Genomic DNA, 15998 nt, shown 5'->3' with positions numbered 1-15998 from the left:
AATAAAGTTTTCATCAGGGGGAGTAAAATACGCATTGTACTCTTTTACCTTAACCAAGGTTTTGTCCCATTGAATTTCCTGGTAAGGTTTTTAATGAGGCAACACTCAAGGCGTATTACAAGATATGCGTAGTCTTTTTCCTTCACTAGGATTTTTCCCACTGAATTTTTCCTAGTAAGGTTCTAACGAGACACATTATCTATAAACATCTAAGGGGGAGTGTTACAAATCCATTTAATTGTGTGGATGTTTCTTTTCAATCTACAGCTAACGTAATGCCCCATTTAATGTACCACTTAAAGATCTTCTAACGTATTTTGCTTAACATTGTAAACAGATGAATTTTACATCCTATAAAAGGGTATTCTTTACCCTTAAGAAGGTCACAATTGAAGAGATTAAAATAAGACTCTACTTTATACCTTCCATCACTATTTTGTCTCCCTATATTGTTTAAGTAATCTTGTATTTTCCTCTTATTTTACAACAGAAACACTTTTTTCAAAAAAAACTCAAGATAAAATATTTTTATCATAAATTTATATTTATTAAACTATCTCTCACTAATTAAGCATAATCACTCTCAATTAAATACAAACTATTTTCTCTTTTTTTCTTTTTAGTTTCCACTATGTCCTTTCGTTTCCTTTTTTTTAATCTTCTTTCTCATTTTCTTTTATCCTACTGCTCTTTGAAATAGTCCTATAATTAGGAGTGTTTAAAGAAAATTGATTAATCATGTCAATTTGCTAAATCAAATTAAATCGATATTAAAATCATAAGTGTTGATTTGATATTGAAAAAATAATCTAAATTCTACAAGATTCTCATTTTAATAGATAATCTATTATTTTTGGAAACCCTTTGAGATTTTCAATTCAAGTCATTAGCTTGCATAACAATATGAAAGATTAAGGATAAATAAAGTCATTTTTATACTCTACGTCAATAAATATTCATCAAGAAGATTTCTAGTATAACAATATTAATAAATTTAATTCAATGAGGATTATATACAAAAAAAAATTAAAACTTGTATATGTTTTAAGCATTTTGAATCCTTCAGAATTTTCATATCAACTAGTAAATAGGTTTGTGCTTTGCGCGCGATAATAAGATCTTATTGAATTTACATAATATTTTTTTATAATAATAAATTGGAAAATTATGGGGAACCTTCTTTTAAATTGAGAATGAGTTAGTGAGAAAAAAAAATACTAATAATAATATTTATCAGTAATTGTAATTAGAGGTAAATTTTGCACTTAATTAAAGAATGTGAGTCTTTGTCTTACCTATTCTTATTTATTTGTTGCTTCACAAATAATATGTTACCATCCGTGCCTCGCGCGGTTAAAAAAATATATTTACATATTGATTTTTCTACTTTCAAATTTAATTGAGATAAAATACATAATTTTCATAATATCAAAATAAAATAAGTTAATAATATAAGACATACATGAAAAAAATAATGAGAAATAAATATATATAAAAAAACTAAAACAAAATATATCCAAACAGTTGCATAACTTTTGCACATTATAACTTTCAAAGAACAATCTATTAATAAAATCAACATTCATTTCATATAGAAAAGAAACAACTTATCGATAAAGTCAATGTTCATATTATAGAGAAAATAGACAATTTATCAATGAAGTCGACATTCATTATGTAAAATATATGTCTCGTAAATCCTTTCACCTGTCGTTCTTATTTAAATATTATTCCCTTTCTTTTTGTTTAAATATTATTCATAGAATTCTGTCCATACTTTTTATCTTAATAATTAAAATACGACTTAAAAAGTTAGTATCATAAACTTTATATAAAAGAATTGTCGTTATTAATCAACCATTTTTTTTTTATTCAACCAAATCTCTTTAACTCTTGGCATCATACATAAAAAATGATAAAAATAATTTGCTCAGAAAGAAAAGCAATCACCCTCGAGTAAGAAAAAATATATAAATGTAAAAAATAAAATAAAAATAGAAGGAGATAATGTTGACAGAGGCAAAGATGAGATGTCAGTCGTTTGTTATTTTAGTTAATTTTATTGTCAAACATCTCTTTTGTTCTTCAAAATACTTTTTAAGAAAATTTTAAAATAGGATAATCTTTTGAAATTCAATTAAAGGTTTCAATTTTTATTTTTCATCTAGCTTTTTTCCCTCTGTTTATCTCCAATCATATATATAATTTTAGTATAGCTAGAGTAATAAAATATGACCACTTTCTATTTCAACTGTAGATGAAGCGAAGACAATTTAAAAAATCATAAGTTAATTTCAATAAATCAAGAAATAATATGCAAATTTCAACCACAAATTTTTAAAAACAAAAAAGAATATGGAGTGTGTGTATATATATATATTTATTACCCTTATTTAGAAATGACAGCTAAGGTATACGAACAAGGTAACTGTGGAATTACAACAGTTTATCAAGGGTATTTTAGTACTTTTTAGTCCAATTAAAACCTTTCATGTTCCTTTCTTGGATGCCACATATTTAGCCATCTGTCTTTCACACACACTTTTAGCTTCTCCTTTTTCATTTTATAACTATCATTTTCTCTCCTCCTTTTATTTGTTCTATTTCTTCTCAAATTTGGTTGAAGTGATTTCTATTGCTATATTTTCTTCGTGTTCTTCTCCAATCTTAGCTAGATTAGATTTTGCATGTATTAATCTAGAGTTTCTACCTCATTCTCTTTTGACAGATGCTCTTCAACTTGAAGTTAATTATTGTGAAAATTTTAAAAATAACATATATAAGACTAATAATTTCAAGTTATGACAGTATAATAAAACTTTCAAGTTGTAACAATAAATATTTTTAGGTTATAACAGTTTATTAAAAAAAAGTTTTAAAATAATAATAAAAAAAATATTTTTTAAAATAATAAAAAGTAAAAAAAGGAATTAGTTGTAGTAATTAATTTGAATACATTAATGATAATTCATAATTGCCAAAAATTTAGGAGATTCAAAACGAAATAGGAATATTTGTTTTCTTTTTTTTACTCTAATCAGTTAAAAGTATTTCAAAAAATAGATTTTCTTCTTCTGTTCAAATTTTTCTCTCTCCTCGAATTTTTATTTTGTATTTCAAAAATCAGATTTTCTTCTATTGTTATACATTGTCAGATTCATTTCTTCGAATATTTATACATGTTGGATACCAACTTCATACATTTTTTTATTTTTTTGGTTTTTGTCTTAGATTATGAAGTAAAAAAAAAATCATATATGAATTGGATACCAATTTTATACAAATTGAATACCAATTCTATGCATTCTTATTTCATGTAATCTAAATTGTTGTTCATTTGGTTTCCACTTAATATCCAAAATTGAAATGGTTTAATGTTGAACCCAATTGGTATGCAGTTTTTATGTAACTGGTGTCTCGGAATTATAATAGACAATTTGTAATTTATATGTTAAGTTTAACAATAAATATGAATTATTCGGTACTATGTTTATTTTTATTTTTTTCAAACTAAAGTCCAATAAAAATGTTGATATCCAAATTGTGTATTGTTAGTATCCAACTTGAGAAAACAATGCATATTATATATAGTTGGAAGAAAACAATGAATATTATATATCATCCAAAACTTAAAACAACAGGAAAAAAACAAATATATATATCATCCAAAACTTAAAAAAACTTCTAATACTTAAGAGTCTAAGCTCCAATCAACTATCTCAAATTAGATTTTTGTGGTCTTGGTGTAGGATAATTGCTGGTATTCGGAGCATGTTCTTTTGCTATGCGGGGTCCACCAAATTTGCTAACAACAATTCCAGTTACTTCACTCTCACTAATTATACCATCATCGTTCTTTGTTTTTCCGTACTGTCATATGATTGTCGCGTACCTTTGACGATAATGCTTTGCATCGATATAAATGGAACTCATATTACAAAACTCCATTGCTGATGTATTCAACAAATAAACATGTGTACATACCACAATCACTGAAACAAAATGAAAGAAAAATAATTTTAAGAAATAAAGTGAATTAATTTGTATGATGAAATCACTAAAAGATAGAAATACATACTTTGAATTTGACTCTTGTTGAGGCACATTTGTCAGATGCATGACTTCAAGTATTAAGACAGTTTCATACCAATATTATTCTTGTTTCATACCGCATTCATATACAAATATTAGTTAGATGACAAACTTCATACAAATACTAAGACAGTTTCATACCAATATTATTCTTGTTTCATACCATATTCATATACAGATATGAGAGATTTTGAATAATAACTTCCTTGCTAAAAAATTAAATCAGTTTCATACCAATGTTAAAACATACTGCATATATACCACATTTCTAAACCAATATTAAGACATTTTCAGACCAATATTATTTATGTTTCATTCCACATTCATAGACATAATGAGAGATTTTGAATTATAATTTTCCTGCTAAAAGGTAAACCAAGTTCATACCAAAATTAAATAAGTTTCATGCAAATGTTAAACATACTGCATACTACGTTCATAAACCAATATTAAGTCATATTCATATCAATCTTAAACATGCTTCATACCTTTTTTGATAAAAATAATGACCAAATTAATATCAATTCCATGATAGTAACTACACCTATGTATGCTTATGTCACAACAATTTCATGTCAAACATTAAAACAAAATTCATGCCACAAATAATATGCATAAATAAACTGTTAGAACAAAAATTCTATTAAATTTAATAATTGAAAAATAAATTAAATAAAATATTTACCCTAACCACTTTTTTTTACCTTTTTTTGATATTGGGATTTCTGAAGCCTCCTTCATTATTGCTCATCTTTTGGAGGGTTTTGATGACTGACCCGTTTCTACATTTGTTGTATTTTTTTTTTTTTTTGATATTTTTCTGCTTACAAAATCTGAGTTCAAATCAGAAGGGGGTTCCACCATTTTCCTCTTCCTCTTTTATCCCTTCTGATTTGAAGGACTTCAATTTTCTTTGCTTGAGTTTTCTTCTCCTTTTATGTAATCTACCTTTGCTTGAGTTTTCTTCTTCTTTCATGTAATCTGCTTCTTATTTTGAGAAGTACCAACCTTTTTCTCTGGAGTTGCATTCTTGATATGCGGAGGCGTTTGAGTCAATATGTTAAACGTCGGAGGCTTTATTTCAACCGTAGAACTCGCTCCTACAAATCTGGGACTCTTTCTAGAAGTATGATCTGGTTTCTTCGACATGTTTTGACGAAAATCTTGAAAACTTGATTCTTAATATTGTGAAATCGCCCTTTCTTTCTGATTGTAGATTGAATATTTTCTGATTTAGGAGGTGATATTGAGATGTAGAACGGTTTGAATGGAAGATGATTGATAAGGTGAAAGAGGAATGGGTAATTGTTACAACAGAAATTTTTACTTTTTGAACGTGGGGGTGGTGGGTTACTGATTAGAAGAGGCGTGGTGACATTAGGGGTGTGGGTTTGACGTGTAAAAGTAAAAAAGGAACAAGAATCAAGGTAAATTTCCTATAAATGTGTAAGAGATAATTATGGTAGATTATTTATTTATATCATTTAATAATAAATATAAAATCATAAAATACTATTTATTTAATAAAGTAAAGATTTAATTGATTTTTAAATAAAATGTGATTTGTTATAACCCGTAATTAAACTGTTATAAGCAAGAGTATTTTAAAAGTAGCTTTAAAATCCGTAATATTATCTCTTAAATATATATGTGGGGTGATTTTTCCTTAATTATTTCACTTTAATTTGCTTTATTTGATTTTACTAGTTTGATTAGTTTAATTGATATGAAGTGTAGTTGATGGATTTGCACTCCTTTTTTTGTTGATTTGGGCTTTTGGTTGATTGATTATTAAGTTTTATCTGTTATTTTATAAGCTTTTAGTACCTAATAATTTTTTTTTCTTTTAATATAACTATATATAACATATACAAATAAAAAAAGTTTTTTAAAAATATTCTAACGAGATTTCTCAAAAATCAATTAAGGTTACCTATCAATCCAATTTTTAATGGGTTGAAATGAATTGAGCTAACATATGAGTGGGTGGGTTACCTATCAATACAATTCTTAATGGGTTGAAATGAGTTGAGCTAACAAATGAGTGGGTCAATAATCAACCCAAACCTAAATGAGTTGGATAGGTTGGGTTTGATTTTTCCACCCCTAACTTAATACATCAAACTATAATAATAAAAATATACTATATCCCAAAAAAATCGTTTAGCAAAGAGTCGAAATTCTGATAATGGTCATGTTATACTTGCTATTATAATGCTTATGTATAGAGAGACTAGAGTTAATGAACTTGAAAGCTATCCAATAACCATTCGTAAGAATTATGTTTTTTACTATCATATATGTCTGACATCAGACAATAACTACAATAAGAAGCTGTCATCGAGCTTCTTTGCTTCTCCAACAAGCCCAGATTCTAATTGTGTTGGTGAGCTGGGGTCTAAAGACCTAACTGAAAGGCTTTTTTGTTTGAAAAAAAAATACCTTTCCAACAATGAAGAAACTATCAGATAACTCTAAATTCTTAATAAGATTTTAATTACTACATCACATAAAAAGACATTCATCCAAACACTACTATCAATTTGTATGAGAAGAAAAGGCTAAGAGAAATGACCAAATCATTTTCTAGCCTAAGTTAGACGATTTCAGTGTCCCAGTCTACTTGGCTAAAAGACGAACATTCAGGTTCAACAACTCAAAAAGTTCTTCATCACATGTACTACACATATATTTAATTTCCCAACTCTCAAGTTTGTAATCATAAGTAAGGTAGGATTATATAAAATACCCTTATTTTGTATATGTTGCTATGATTCAATCCACGACACTTAAAGCATAATAACTGAGAATATATTTGTGAATAGCTCAAGCAAGCGTTGAGCCTCCCTCTGTTTATATATATATATATATAGGAAACTATGTACAAATATACTTACACATAAGTAAGAGTCCTAATAAGAGTCTAAGAGTCCTAATGTGCCCCTCAATCTAAATGGACAGAAATGACAGATAAATTGTCACGTAAAAACGAAAAGTGAGATGGAGATAATCCTTTTGTAAAAGTATCAACAAACTGCAAATGAGTGGGCACATATTCTACAACAAGATCTCCTTGATCGACTTTATCACGAACATAGTGAAAATCCACATCAATATGTTTGGACCGATCATGAAACACTGGATTGTGAGTCATATACATAGGGCTAACATTGTCACACATTACACAAACTGGTTCACAAAGATATACACCAAGCTTAGAAAGAATATGCTGAATCCAAGTAGTTTCAGCAACAATGTAGGCAATAGCTCTATACTTCGCTTCAGTAGAAGATCTAGAGACATTAAGTTGCTTCTTCGCACGCCAAGAGATAAGTTTAGAGCCCAAAAATACTGCAAATCAAGTAATGGAACGCCGACTATCTATTGCTGAAACTACTTTATAACTGTGTACTGAAAAAATTATCTCAATTGAAGAAACTAAATAACTAAATTAGTCATGATAATTGTTTACTTCATTTTTTTTACCTGAATTGTGAAATGAATACATTAGATAAGTAAATTAGTCATGTTGGGCCCGTGCGATGCACGGGCTTACCCTTCTAGTATATATATATATATATGGAAAATTGTATGAAATAGCAAATTATTAATTCAAATGAAATGTTATAGCCATAGTTTATTTTAATTGTAATTCGCAGCAAACATCCCTCTTTTTTGCCATCTAATTCAATATACAATTAACCATTTTATACATTTCGGTATAAAATGTATAAAATGCGTTTTTGTTTGTATAAATCGAGAGAAAAAGTGTATATACAAATATAAATACATATATTTTCGTCCTATACACTTATAATTATACAAATACAGATCTTATTATACAAATTACAATGTATAAATGAATTTATACAAAACTGAACAATTTGTGTAAAATTGGATGTTTGTAGCGAATTATACAAATCAAAAGCTCAATAGCAAACATAAAATTTGCTATGGAGCGCAATTATGCAAACTATAGCTATAACATACAAACATGATTTTTATGTTTGCTATATGTGAAAGTTGTTCATCTATATATATATATATATGAATCATATGTTTGTAGCTTAACATAATTTTTCAAGGTATTAAATATCATTATTCTTAATACCACTATTATTAATAATAGTTGATAGTAACATATTAATTATCACCCATCAATAAATGGGTGCTGATATTCTTTTCCTATTTTGAATTTTTTTTATATCATTTAGTTTATAGCTATGATAAGTAATTAATGAAACAAGTCATATCTTTAAAACTACTAGATAGCAAACGAGAAACAATCGGTAATGTCATATTTTTGTCCAATTTCCCAACTGATTCAAGATTCATATTGATAACGTATTGTGAAATAATAAAATAAATAGATGAATACAATAAATAAAAAGAAGCATTGTATTTTTCTTGAGTGATGATATATAATTAAAAAATCATTTAATCGTAAAGGAAAAACTAACTTAATTCCTACCTTTTTTTTTCTTCCAAAAAAAAGCATACAAAATAGATATTCACTATATTATAATAACACTTACAACTTTTATTTGTGATGATTTTTTTGAAGAAATAACCTAAGTCCTAAGCAAATACTATTGAAATATGACAAAAAGAAAAGAGGAAAAGAACCAAATGGGATCGGATCGAAGGGCAATATACCGCAAGTCTAAACGGGTCAACCAGCCAAAACCCCAATGGATCCAAAATTGTTCAAACCTTTGATCTAAGTTTTAACACACCTTGAAGCTCTTGTAATGGCGGAATTATTCGATTTATCTTTCACATATTCCCAGTTTCAATATCAACGATAACACAGGAGCTCCATTAATGGTTCGGTTAAGATCAATTTTGCTTTTTCTTCTGCTCTTTAAGAGTTTCGGGTCAATTATTGCCGAAGAGGAAGATCAAATTGAACAGTTCTCGGAAGCACTCTTGTTGAGGCCATTGCCAGATCGTAAAGTGCTTGCCCATTTTCATTTCGAAAGTAAAGTCCCACCAACTCGAACACATGGCAGCCACCACCATCTTTTCCCCAAATCCATTTATCAGCTGGTACACTTTCAGATGCATCAATCTCTTTTTCTTCATTTTCGGTTTCTTAATAATCTTCTTATCTGAAACAATAATGGCATATTTTGGTTCTGTATGTATATCTCAAAATTAGACGCAATTAGCTAAAACCATAGCACAATGGAAGTAATACGAACTAGTTGGGATTAACGGTATCATAGTTACATTAGTTCCCAGTTTTTTTATATCAGTACGAATGTGTAGAGATAAGCCTGAGATTTAAGAACTTTAACTCTAACGAAGACTTAATCCTTAAAAGACCAATCATTTAGTATTAGAATGAAATGGAACCAAATGGAGAAGAATGGATACAGAGCATTCATGTGGCCAGTCCCAACTAGTTAGGGATGGAGGCATAATATACTATGAGTGTCTTCTATCTAGATAATTAATATCGAAGATGGGTATCTTTACATAACGGATATGATAACTGTTAAATCATTGTATACAAATGCAACTTCTGTAGAACAGGGGAATTGTGGTAATTAAGATAGGATGATGAAAAGGAAAGTTGCAATTATGGTTTTAATTGTTTGTGTTTTATAATCCTGAAAAATATTGTCTACTTACCTACCACTAATAAGTAGTGAGGTGGCGTGAGTTTTTGGCTGAACATTTCTTGCATACTCTAGGTTGTTATTTTTTGTCATACATGTCTAGCAGTTGATTGCATGAAAACATAACACTCACTGTGTAATTAGGTCCATAAATTTAGAGTTCGAGAAATGGAGCTGTCGTTCACACAAGGTCGCTGGAATTATGCACGCTGGGGTGGACATGATCCCATTTCAAGTAGAAATGCGAAGCCTCCTGGAGTTGAACTGTGGGCTACTTTTGATGTTCCACAACATCAGGTCGACGCTTCATGGAGAAATTTAACACATGCTCTTTCAGGGCTCTTTTGTGCTTCTATTAACTTCCTAGAGTCATCAACTGCTTATTCTTCTCCCCAATGGAGCTTCAAGTCATTTGCTACAAATATCAGGTACGGCACCTTGCCCCGTGAGGCTGTTTGCACAGAGAACCTCACTCCTTGGCTAAAGTTGCTTCCTTGCCGAGACAAAGCTGGACTTTCTGCATTGATGGACAGACCTTCTATCTACCGAGGATTTTATCACTCTCAGAGGTTGCATTTAGTCTCAAATGAATTTGATCTAGCTGCAGCAAGTTCTGGAATGGTGCTTGAACAGACACTTACTGTTGTTCTCCAACCGGTTACTTTAGGAAGTGGCATGACATCATCTGTTGCAATACAGCAACCAAGTTGGTCACTGAGCTCATTGTTTGGACGGAAAGTTAGTGGAAGGTGTGTTCTTTCAAATGCTAGTAATGTGTATGTCCAATTAGAGCCAGATTTGGTGTCTGAATTGAAGACTATTTCAGAGACGCAACAACAATCTGATGTTGAGAATTTGATTGCTCAAGCTTGGAGTGACACGAGCTTTGAAATGTCTGAGTCTGCAGTCAGGGTAATTCAAGAAGCCAATGGCTTTCAGAAGGAGTCATCCCTTCTGTATGAATTTTCTCTAGAAAATTTTAGTGATTCAAAGCCATTCGACTTGGAGTTCAGGTGGAAGCGTCCCGTGACATGGTCATCTCAACTGGCACCCTTGCAGGCTCGCAGGTTCCTTATGGGAAGTGGGAATGAAAGGGGTGCCATAGCCATCTCCTTGAAGTCTGTAGGAAGAAGTGAGTATGCAAAATCTTCTGTCAACGAGGAAGGAAGATGCTCGTTACGGGTTGATCTGTTCCAAGTTGTGCCTTGGTATGTCAAGGTTTATTACCACACGCTTAAAGTGTTTCTAGATGAACGTCTTCACAGTTTAGCAGATGTTGTAGAAAGGACAAATGTTTCGCCTTCTGAAGACAAGGTTTCTCCTGGGCTAATGGAAATAGCATTGCGATTGCCATGTGATGTGCACTCGGTGATATTGACATTGGAGTTTGATAAGGTACCTATCCCCTTTTACAGTTTATCTAGAATAAATCCGCTGAAATCTAAGTTTTATTGAGATTGGAGTTTGATTGCCAATATCCAATAACAGTGGTCAGATAGGACAGCTATTTAATCATCTCGTTATATTTCTTAAGCTCTTATGATAACGAGCTATCTAATTATCTCATTTAGGAGTAGTTGTATAGGAGATTGGCATGTATAGACGTAAATCTTTGTGGCCCAAGCAGGTTTCACATGAAAATATTTGTACATGGAGGAGTGACAAAGTACCTTATAAGTTGAAAGGATATCAGATGTTGTCAGGCCTTTCTGTAGTCTTCAACTTTTAAACTTCTTTATATCTGCTTGTGTGGTTAGCTTGTAATTCTGTCTGGGCCAGGGATAGGGATGGTTAAAACATAAAGGTGATCTCTTCTATTTCTTCTCCTATATCTATGTGGAACTGAATCTAATGTAACTGGTAGAAAGCAACATGCACATTAACTTTAGTGATAGACCGAAAATCGTTTAACATTACCTTTATTTATCTGGATTCCTTCACAGGGTTTTCTGCACATCGATGAGTATCCTCCAGATGCTAACCAGGGATTTGACATTCCATCAGCTTTAATCAGGTTTCCTGAGATCAAAACAAAGATGCATTTATTTGAGGATAAATCTGCTTGCAAGTCACCTATCTTATCCAAGCTACAGGTATCAATTGTTAAACAAGTGAAGCTCTGATGTAATATGATATTGTATTGGATATGGATTATATTGAGCATCTGCTTCTTTTCAGGAAGAAAGCCCTGTTCTATGGTACACAGAAGTATTGCTTGTACCCTTGACCACTCCTGATTTTAGCATGCCATACAATGTTATCACAATTACGTGCACTGTATTTGCTCTATATTTTGGATCACTGCTTAATGCGTTACGTAGGCGTGTTGAAGAGGAGGAGAGGCTTCTGAAAAGTAAAGGTAAATTTTCCCTGGTAATGACTATGATGTTGCTATAATTCTGAAAATTTAACTGCACATTTCACTGGGATTCTACTTAATGGTGAAAGTAGTCATTCTCAGTTGGATTTGCATGGATGTATATTTATCTTCATGCAGTCGACTTAATATCTTTAGTTCCAGTAATCAAAGCAAAAGATCTATTACCAACTTGTTGGAATTTGGGGTATTGTTATTGTTTAACTTACACTGTCTTGGTGTTTCCCAAGCATCAATATTTATATGTCATTGTAGGGTTGAGGGTGCCATTTGCAGAATCCCTAGTCCTACGAAATCCTAATTTTCCTTAAACTACAAATTATGTAGTATTAGAATGAAATGCATACAAATAGAATGGAATAAACATAGAGAGAATCAATATAGCTTAAAGCCTTGAACAATTAATTTGATGTGGAACTGTAGCTGATATAGGTTAAGCTTAAGTTGGTGTTTCAGATATTGATCTTGATACCAGTTTTGTTTAGCAGTTGAATGAAATGGACAAGGATAGAGACAGTATTCTTATAGCTAACACCAACTAGTTTGAATGAAGTTGTTTGAAATATGATAGGGTAATTTAGTGAGTGTTTCAGATGTTGATCTCAATCTTTCTTTTCTGCCTGCTTGCAGCTGCCATGCCCAGTGGTCCGATAGGCGTGCTACTGTCCAAGTTATCAGCTAAATTGAGAGGAAAACCGTTGGAACCACCACCCCCATCCTCTTCATCTAAAGTCAGTTATAAGCTGATTCTCAGAGTGATACTGGTGGCTGGTATTGCTGCTGCTTGGCAGTACTTCTATGGATGACCTCCAAATGAAGCTACAGAAAGAAGTTTTGTACTATATGTTACATGATTGCCACGGTACTTAGCATAGATTTTATCAATCAAACAAAATCTCCCTTGTTTAGGATTCAGCATTGTATCATCCAAATTAATTGTCAACCACTATGGCGAGTTCCCTTTTTTTTTACGTGTCTGATTCCTGTATCGCGCATCCCCAACTTCATTCATTATCAGGTACCAGAATTTTCAATCTTTTGTATAACTAAGAAATGTTTCAAAAAGTAAGGTCAGATGTTTGTGTTTATACACTTCTGCTCTTCTAAAAGTTGCTTTGAATTTTGTGAAAAGGACTTGCTTGTGAAATTGGGTGGCTTGATACCACAATGATAGATGGTAATGTGGTTTAGAAAGGTAAAAGGACATCTTGCCCATCGGAAACTACATAGAACAAGCCATAATCTACTTTGACAAAACTCAAAAAATGCTCTTGCAATTTGAAACTTTTGTGTCAGCAACAACTTTAACCGATTGGCAAGTATTTACAGGTGAGTACAATGCTACGATAACTTCAATATACATCTACCTAACTAACACAGTTTGTGTTTGGCCAAGTTATCGTATCCTCTTGAACGGGGTGGATACAACCATCTCATCATCTCTAAACCTTTTCAGCTTTTCACTAGCTAGACTGCATAAAAGTGGTCTATCAGCTTTGGGGAAATCCACTTGTTCCTCTCTCAAACCTGAAATACATCAGAAATAAACCACAGTGATATGAGATCAAGTGATAAGAGTACAACAGTTCACATTGAGCTTCCTAATGTGGAACATGAGCTCAAAGATTGAGATAATAATAAGACACCATTAAGCCTATTCTATTGTAACAAACCTGAATCATATTCATCTGCTGTTCTTGATCTCTTCAACAGACCCGAACCTTCCAAACAAAGCTTCCTTTTTAGGTTCAATGCCATTCCTGCACTAGCAAAGTTGTATAATCTGTCATTACCTCTAGAGCTTCCCTTGAATTTCTTGTTACTAAGGGAGTTGGTTTCCTCGTGACATTTCTCTCTCTCATCATTGAGATACTTCTTGCAGAGCAACCCATTTTCAACTACTGTTGGACTATGTGATCCTGCACAATAACAGAAGAATAGTTTGAAACATGGTTCATAAGGGGAGAATGGTGGTGGGAGGTGAATATGTTAACCACATTAAACAAAAAATAGTCCTTAGAAGTGTTCCGTGACATTCTGTAGGAATACTACTACTCAATAGCTTCAAAAGCTTAATTCTGCGATATATTATGAGAACACGCTGCAGCAGGGGATCTCAGACTGTAGCGAGAACAAGTGATCCATCCTTTCAAAATGATATTATAAATATTTGAAACCTACTATCTTTTCACGTACTATTCACCAATCAACTTCCAACTAGTTAGGCAGTAGCTAATAGACATAACGAGAAGTTCTGCAGACAGACTAGTAGCTAAAAAAGCTGATGTGCAGAAAGGCATGCAATTTTGTACTCACTGCATAAGATGTGCTAGCAGTTTTTCCTTTTCAAAGCGGGTTCAAGCAATATTCTCCTCTCCTTCCCAAACCAGAGAGCAGGAGATACTTGCAGACTATGCTGCTCGAACTCTTCAAAAATATCAATGGGTGCATGTCGGATTCCCCAAAAGTAGTCTATTTTTGGAAAATGCGACACGGCCGCGAATTTGAAACTGAAGAGTCCACACAAGTTAGCTTGCAGAGTAGGCATGCTTAAGAAACATCAGCCATTGTGTCAACCCTAATAGCTGGACCAAAACATGGATGTATAGTCATATTATGTTAGTGGATCAATCCATTAATCATACAATTATATATTTAGCATATGAATGGTCGGCATAATTGGTTTCCATCCAGAGCTTAGGTAAACCTATTCAAATTTGTATCATACGTTTTTGAAGTCACAAATAAGTCCTAATGGAAAACAAGTACAGGTTGCATAAGTGACATTTAATTATCTCCTCCTCACCCACCAAATCCCCAACCCCCATCCCTTTACCCGCTATTCTCGAACCCCCACTCCCCATCCCACTCTACCTACACAATGTTTAGCTAGATAACATAAAAATGCTCTTGAGATGAGTAGTATATTCTTGCCTACTTACCAAACACTAGAAAATAGTAAGAAACTCTCTTGTTTTCCTTGTACGAAATAAGAAGATTTTCCTTCATACCAAACACACCCAAGTTCTTTACACCTATGACCTAACATGAGGTTAATTGAAAGAAATCCAAATCAAATTGTCTCATAAGACTGCTAAACCGTTTATACCCATATTAGACCTTCTCTGGTCCACTTCTCAGCCTAAAAGAAAACCTAATATTTTGACTCCATTTAAGTATCGGAACAAAATTTCACCCACATATTCAACAATTTAAGCTTTAAAATGCATCTCTTCACTCAAAAAAGTTGAAGAAGAAGAAGAAAAAAAAGATGCTTACTTTTGGACCCAAGTTTAGAGAGATTTCCTTGAAGAATGAGTGGGTGAGTGGAGAAGCCACGAGAAGAGAAGAAGGAAAGAAGTGATTTCCATGTAACAGAAGAAGCAATAAAATCAACCCCTTTACTTATAAAGTGACCATTTATCTTCAATGTTAATGGGTCAAGCCCAAAAATGCGTGCAATGGAACCAAGATCAAGTCTTTCTTCTTCCCAAACCATGATTGGTACTACCATCTTTGATACCAAAGGACACAATAGCTTGATTTCTATCTGCTTATTACTATTCCCTTTCATCTTTCTACCATTTTTTTCTGGGTAGGACTCGACGTTTAATAACGTAGTGAGTGACTTCTTCTTGTGTTTCTTCTTACAACTTCTAACGGACTTCTAGAACTCTCTCTAGCTTTTTATTCTTTAATTTGGTAGCCCTATTGATCTGTTTTAAAAAAAAAAGACCTATTTCTTTTTTTAGTTTGTTTAAAAAAGAATGATTTTTTTTTATTGATAACATTTTAATTTCAGCTTTTCATGTGACATGTTTAAAATCATAAGATTAAAACCTATTATCAAATTCTCAACTACAGACTTAAACTTTACAGGAACTATTTTAAAATAGAATAAATAA

At 31.8% G+C, this 15998-nt stretch overlaps 2 protein-coding genes across 2 annotated transcripts; one reads left to right on the top strand and one right to left on the bottom strand.

Moving 5' to 3' along the window:
* Positions 1–8655: 8655 nt before the first annotated feature.
* On the top strand, positions 8656–13078 carry LOC102593657 (GPI transamidase component PIG-T). The gene is made up of 5 exons (XM_006364595.2): positions 8656–9141; positions 9861–11111; positions 11660–11809; positions 11895–12075; positions 12724–13078. The coding sequence occupies exons 1-5, from the start codon at positions 8917–8919 to the stop codon at positions 12897–12899; spliced, it is 1983 nt and encodes a 660-aa protein (XP_006364657.1). The 5' UTR covers positions 8656–8916; the 3' UTR covers positions 12900–13078.
* Positions 13079–13320: 242 nt separating this feature from the next.
* LOC102593332 (uncharacterized) lies at positions 13321–15768 on the bottom strand. Its single transcript, XM_006364594.2, has 3 exons — positions 15373–15768; positions 13767–14012; positions 13321–13620 (listed from the first exon to the last, which is right to left on the bottom strand). The coding sequence occupies exons 1-3, from the start codon at positions 15665–15667 to the stop codon at positions 13490–13492; spliced, it is 672 nt and encodes a 223-aa protein (XP_006364656.1). The 5' UTR covers positions 15668–15768; the 3' UTR covers positions 13321–13489.
* Positions 15769–15998: the final 230 nt, after the last annotated feature.

Source organism: Solanum tuberosum, unplaced genomic scaffold (assembly GCF_000226075.1).
Source record: "Solanum tuberosum cultivar DM 1-3 516 R44 unplaced genomic scaffold, SolTub_3.0 scf00502, whole genome shotgun sequence".
Lineage (NCBI taxonomy): Eukaryota > Viridiplantae > Streptophyta > Magnoliopsida > Solanales > Solanaceae > Solanum > Solanum tuberosum.
This window is presented reverse-complemented; position numbering and strand designations above follow the sequence as displayed.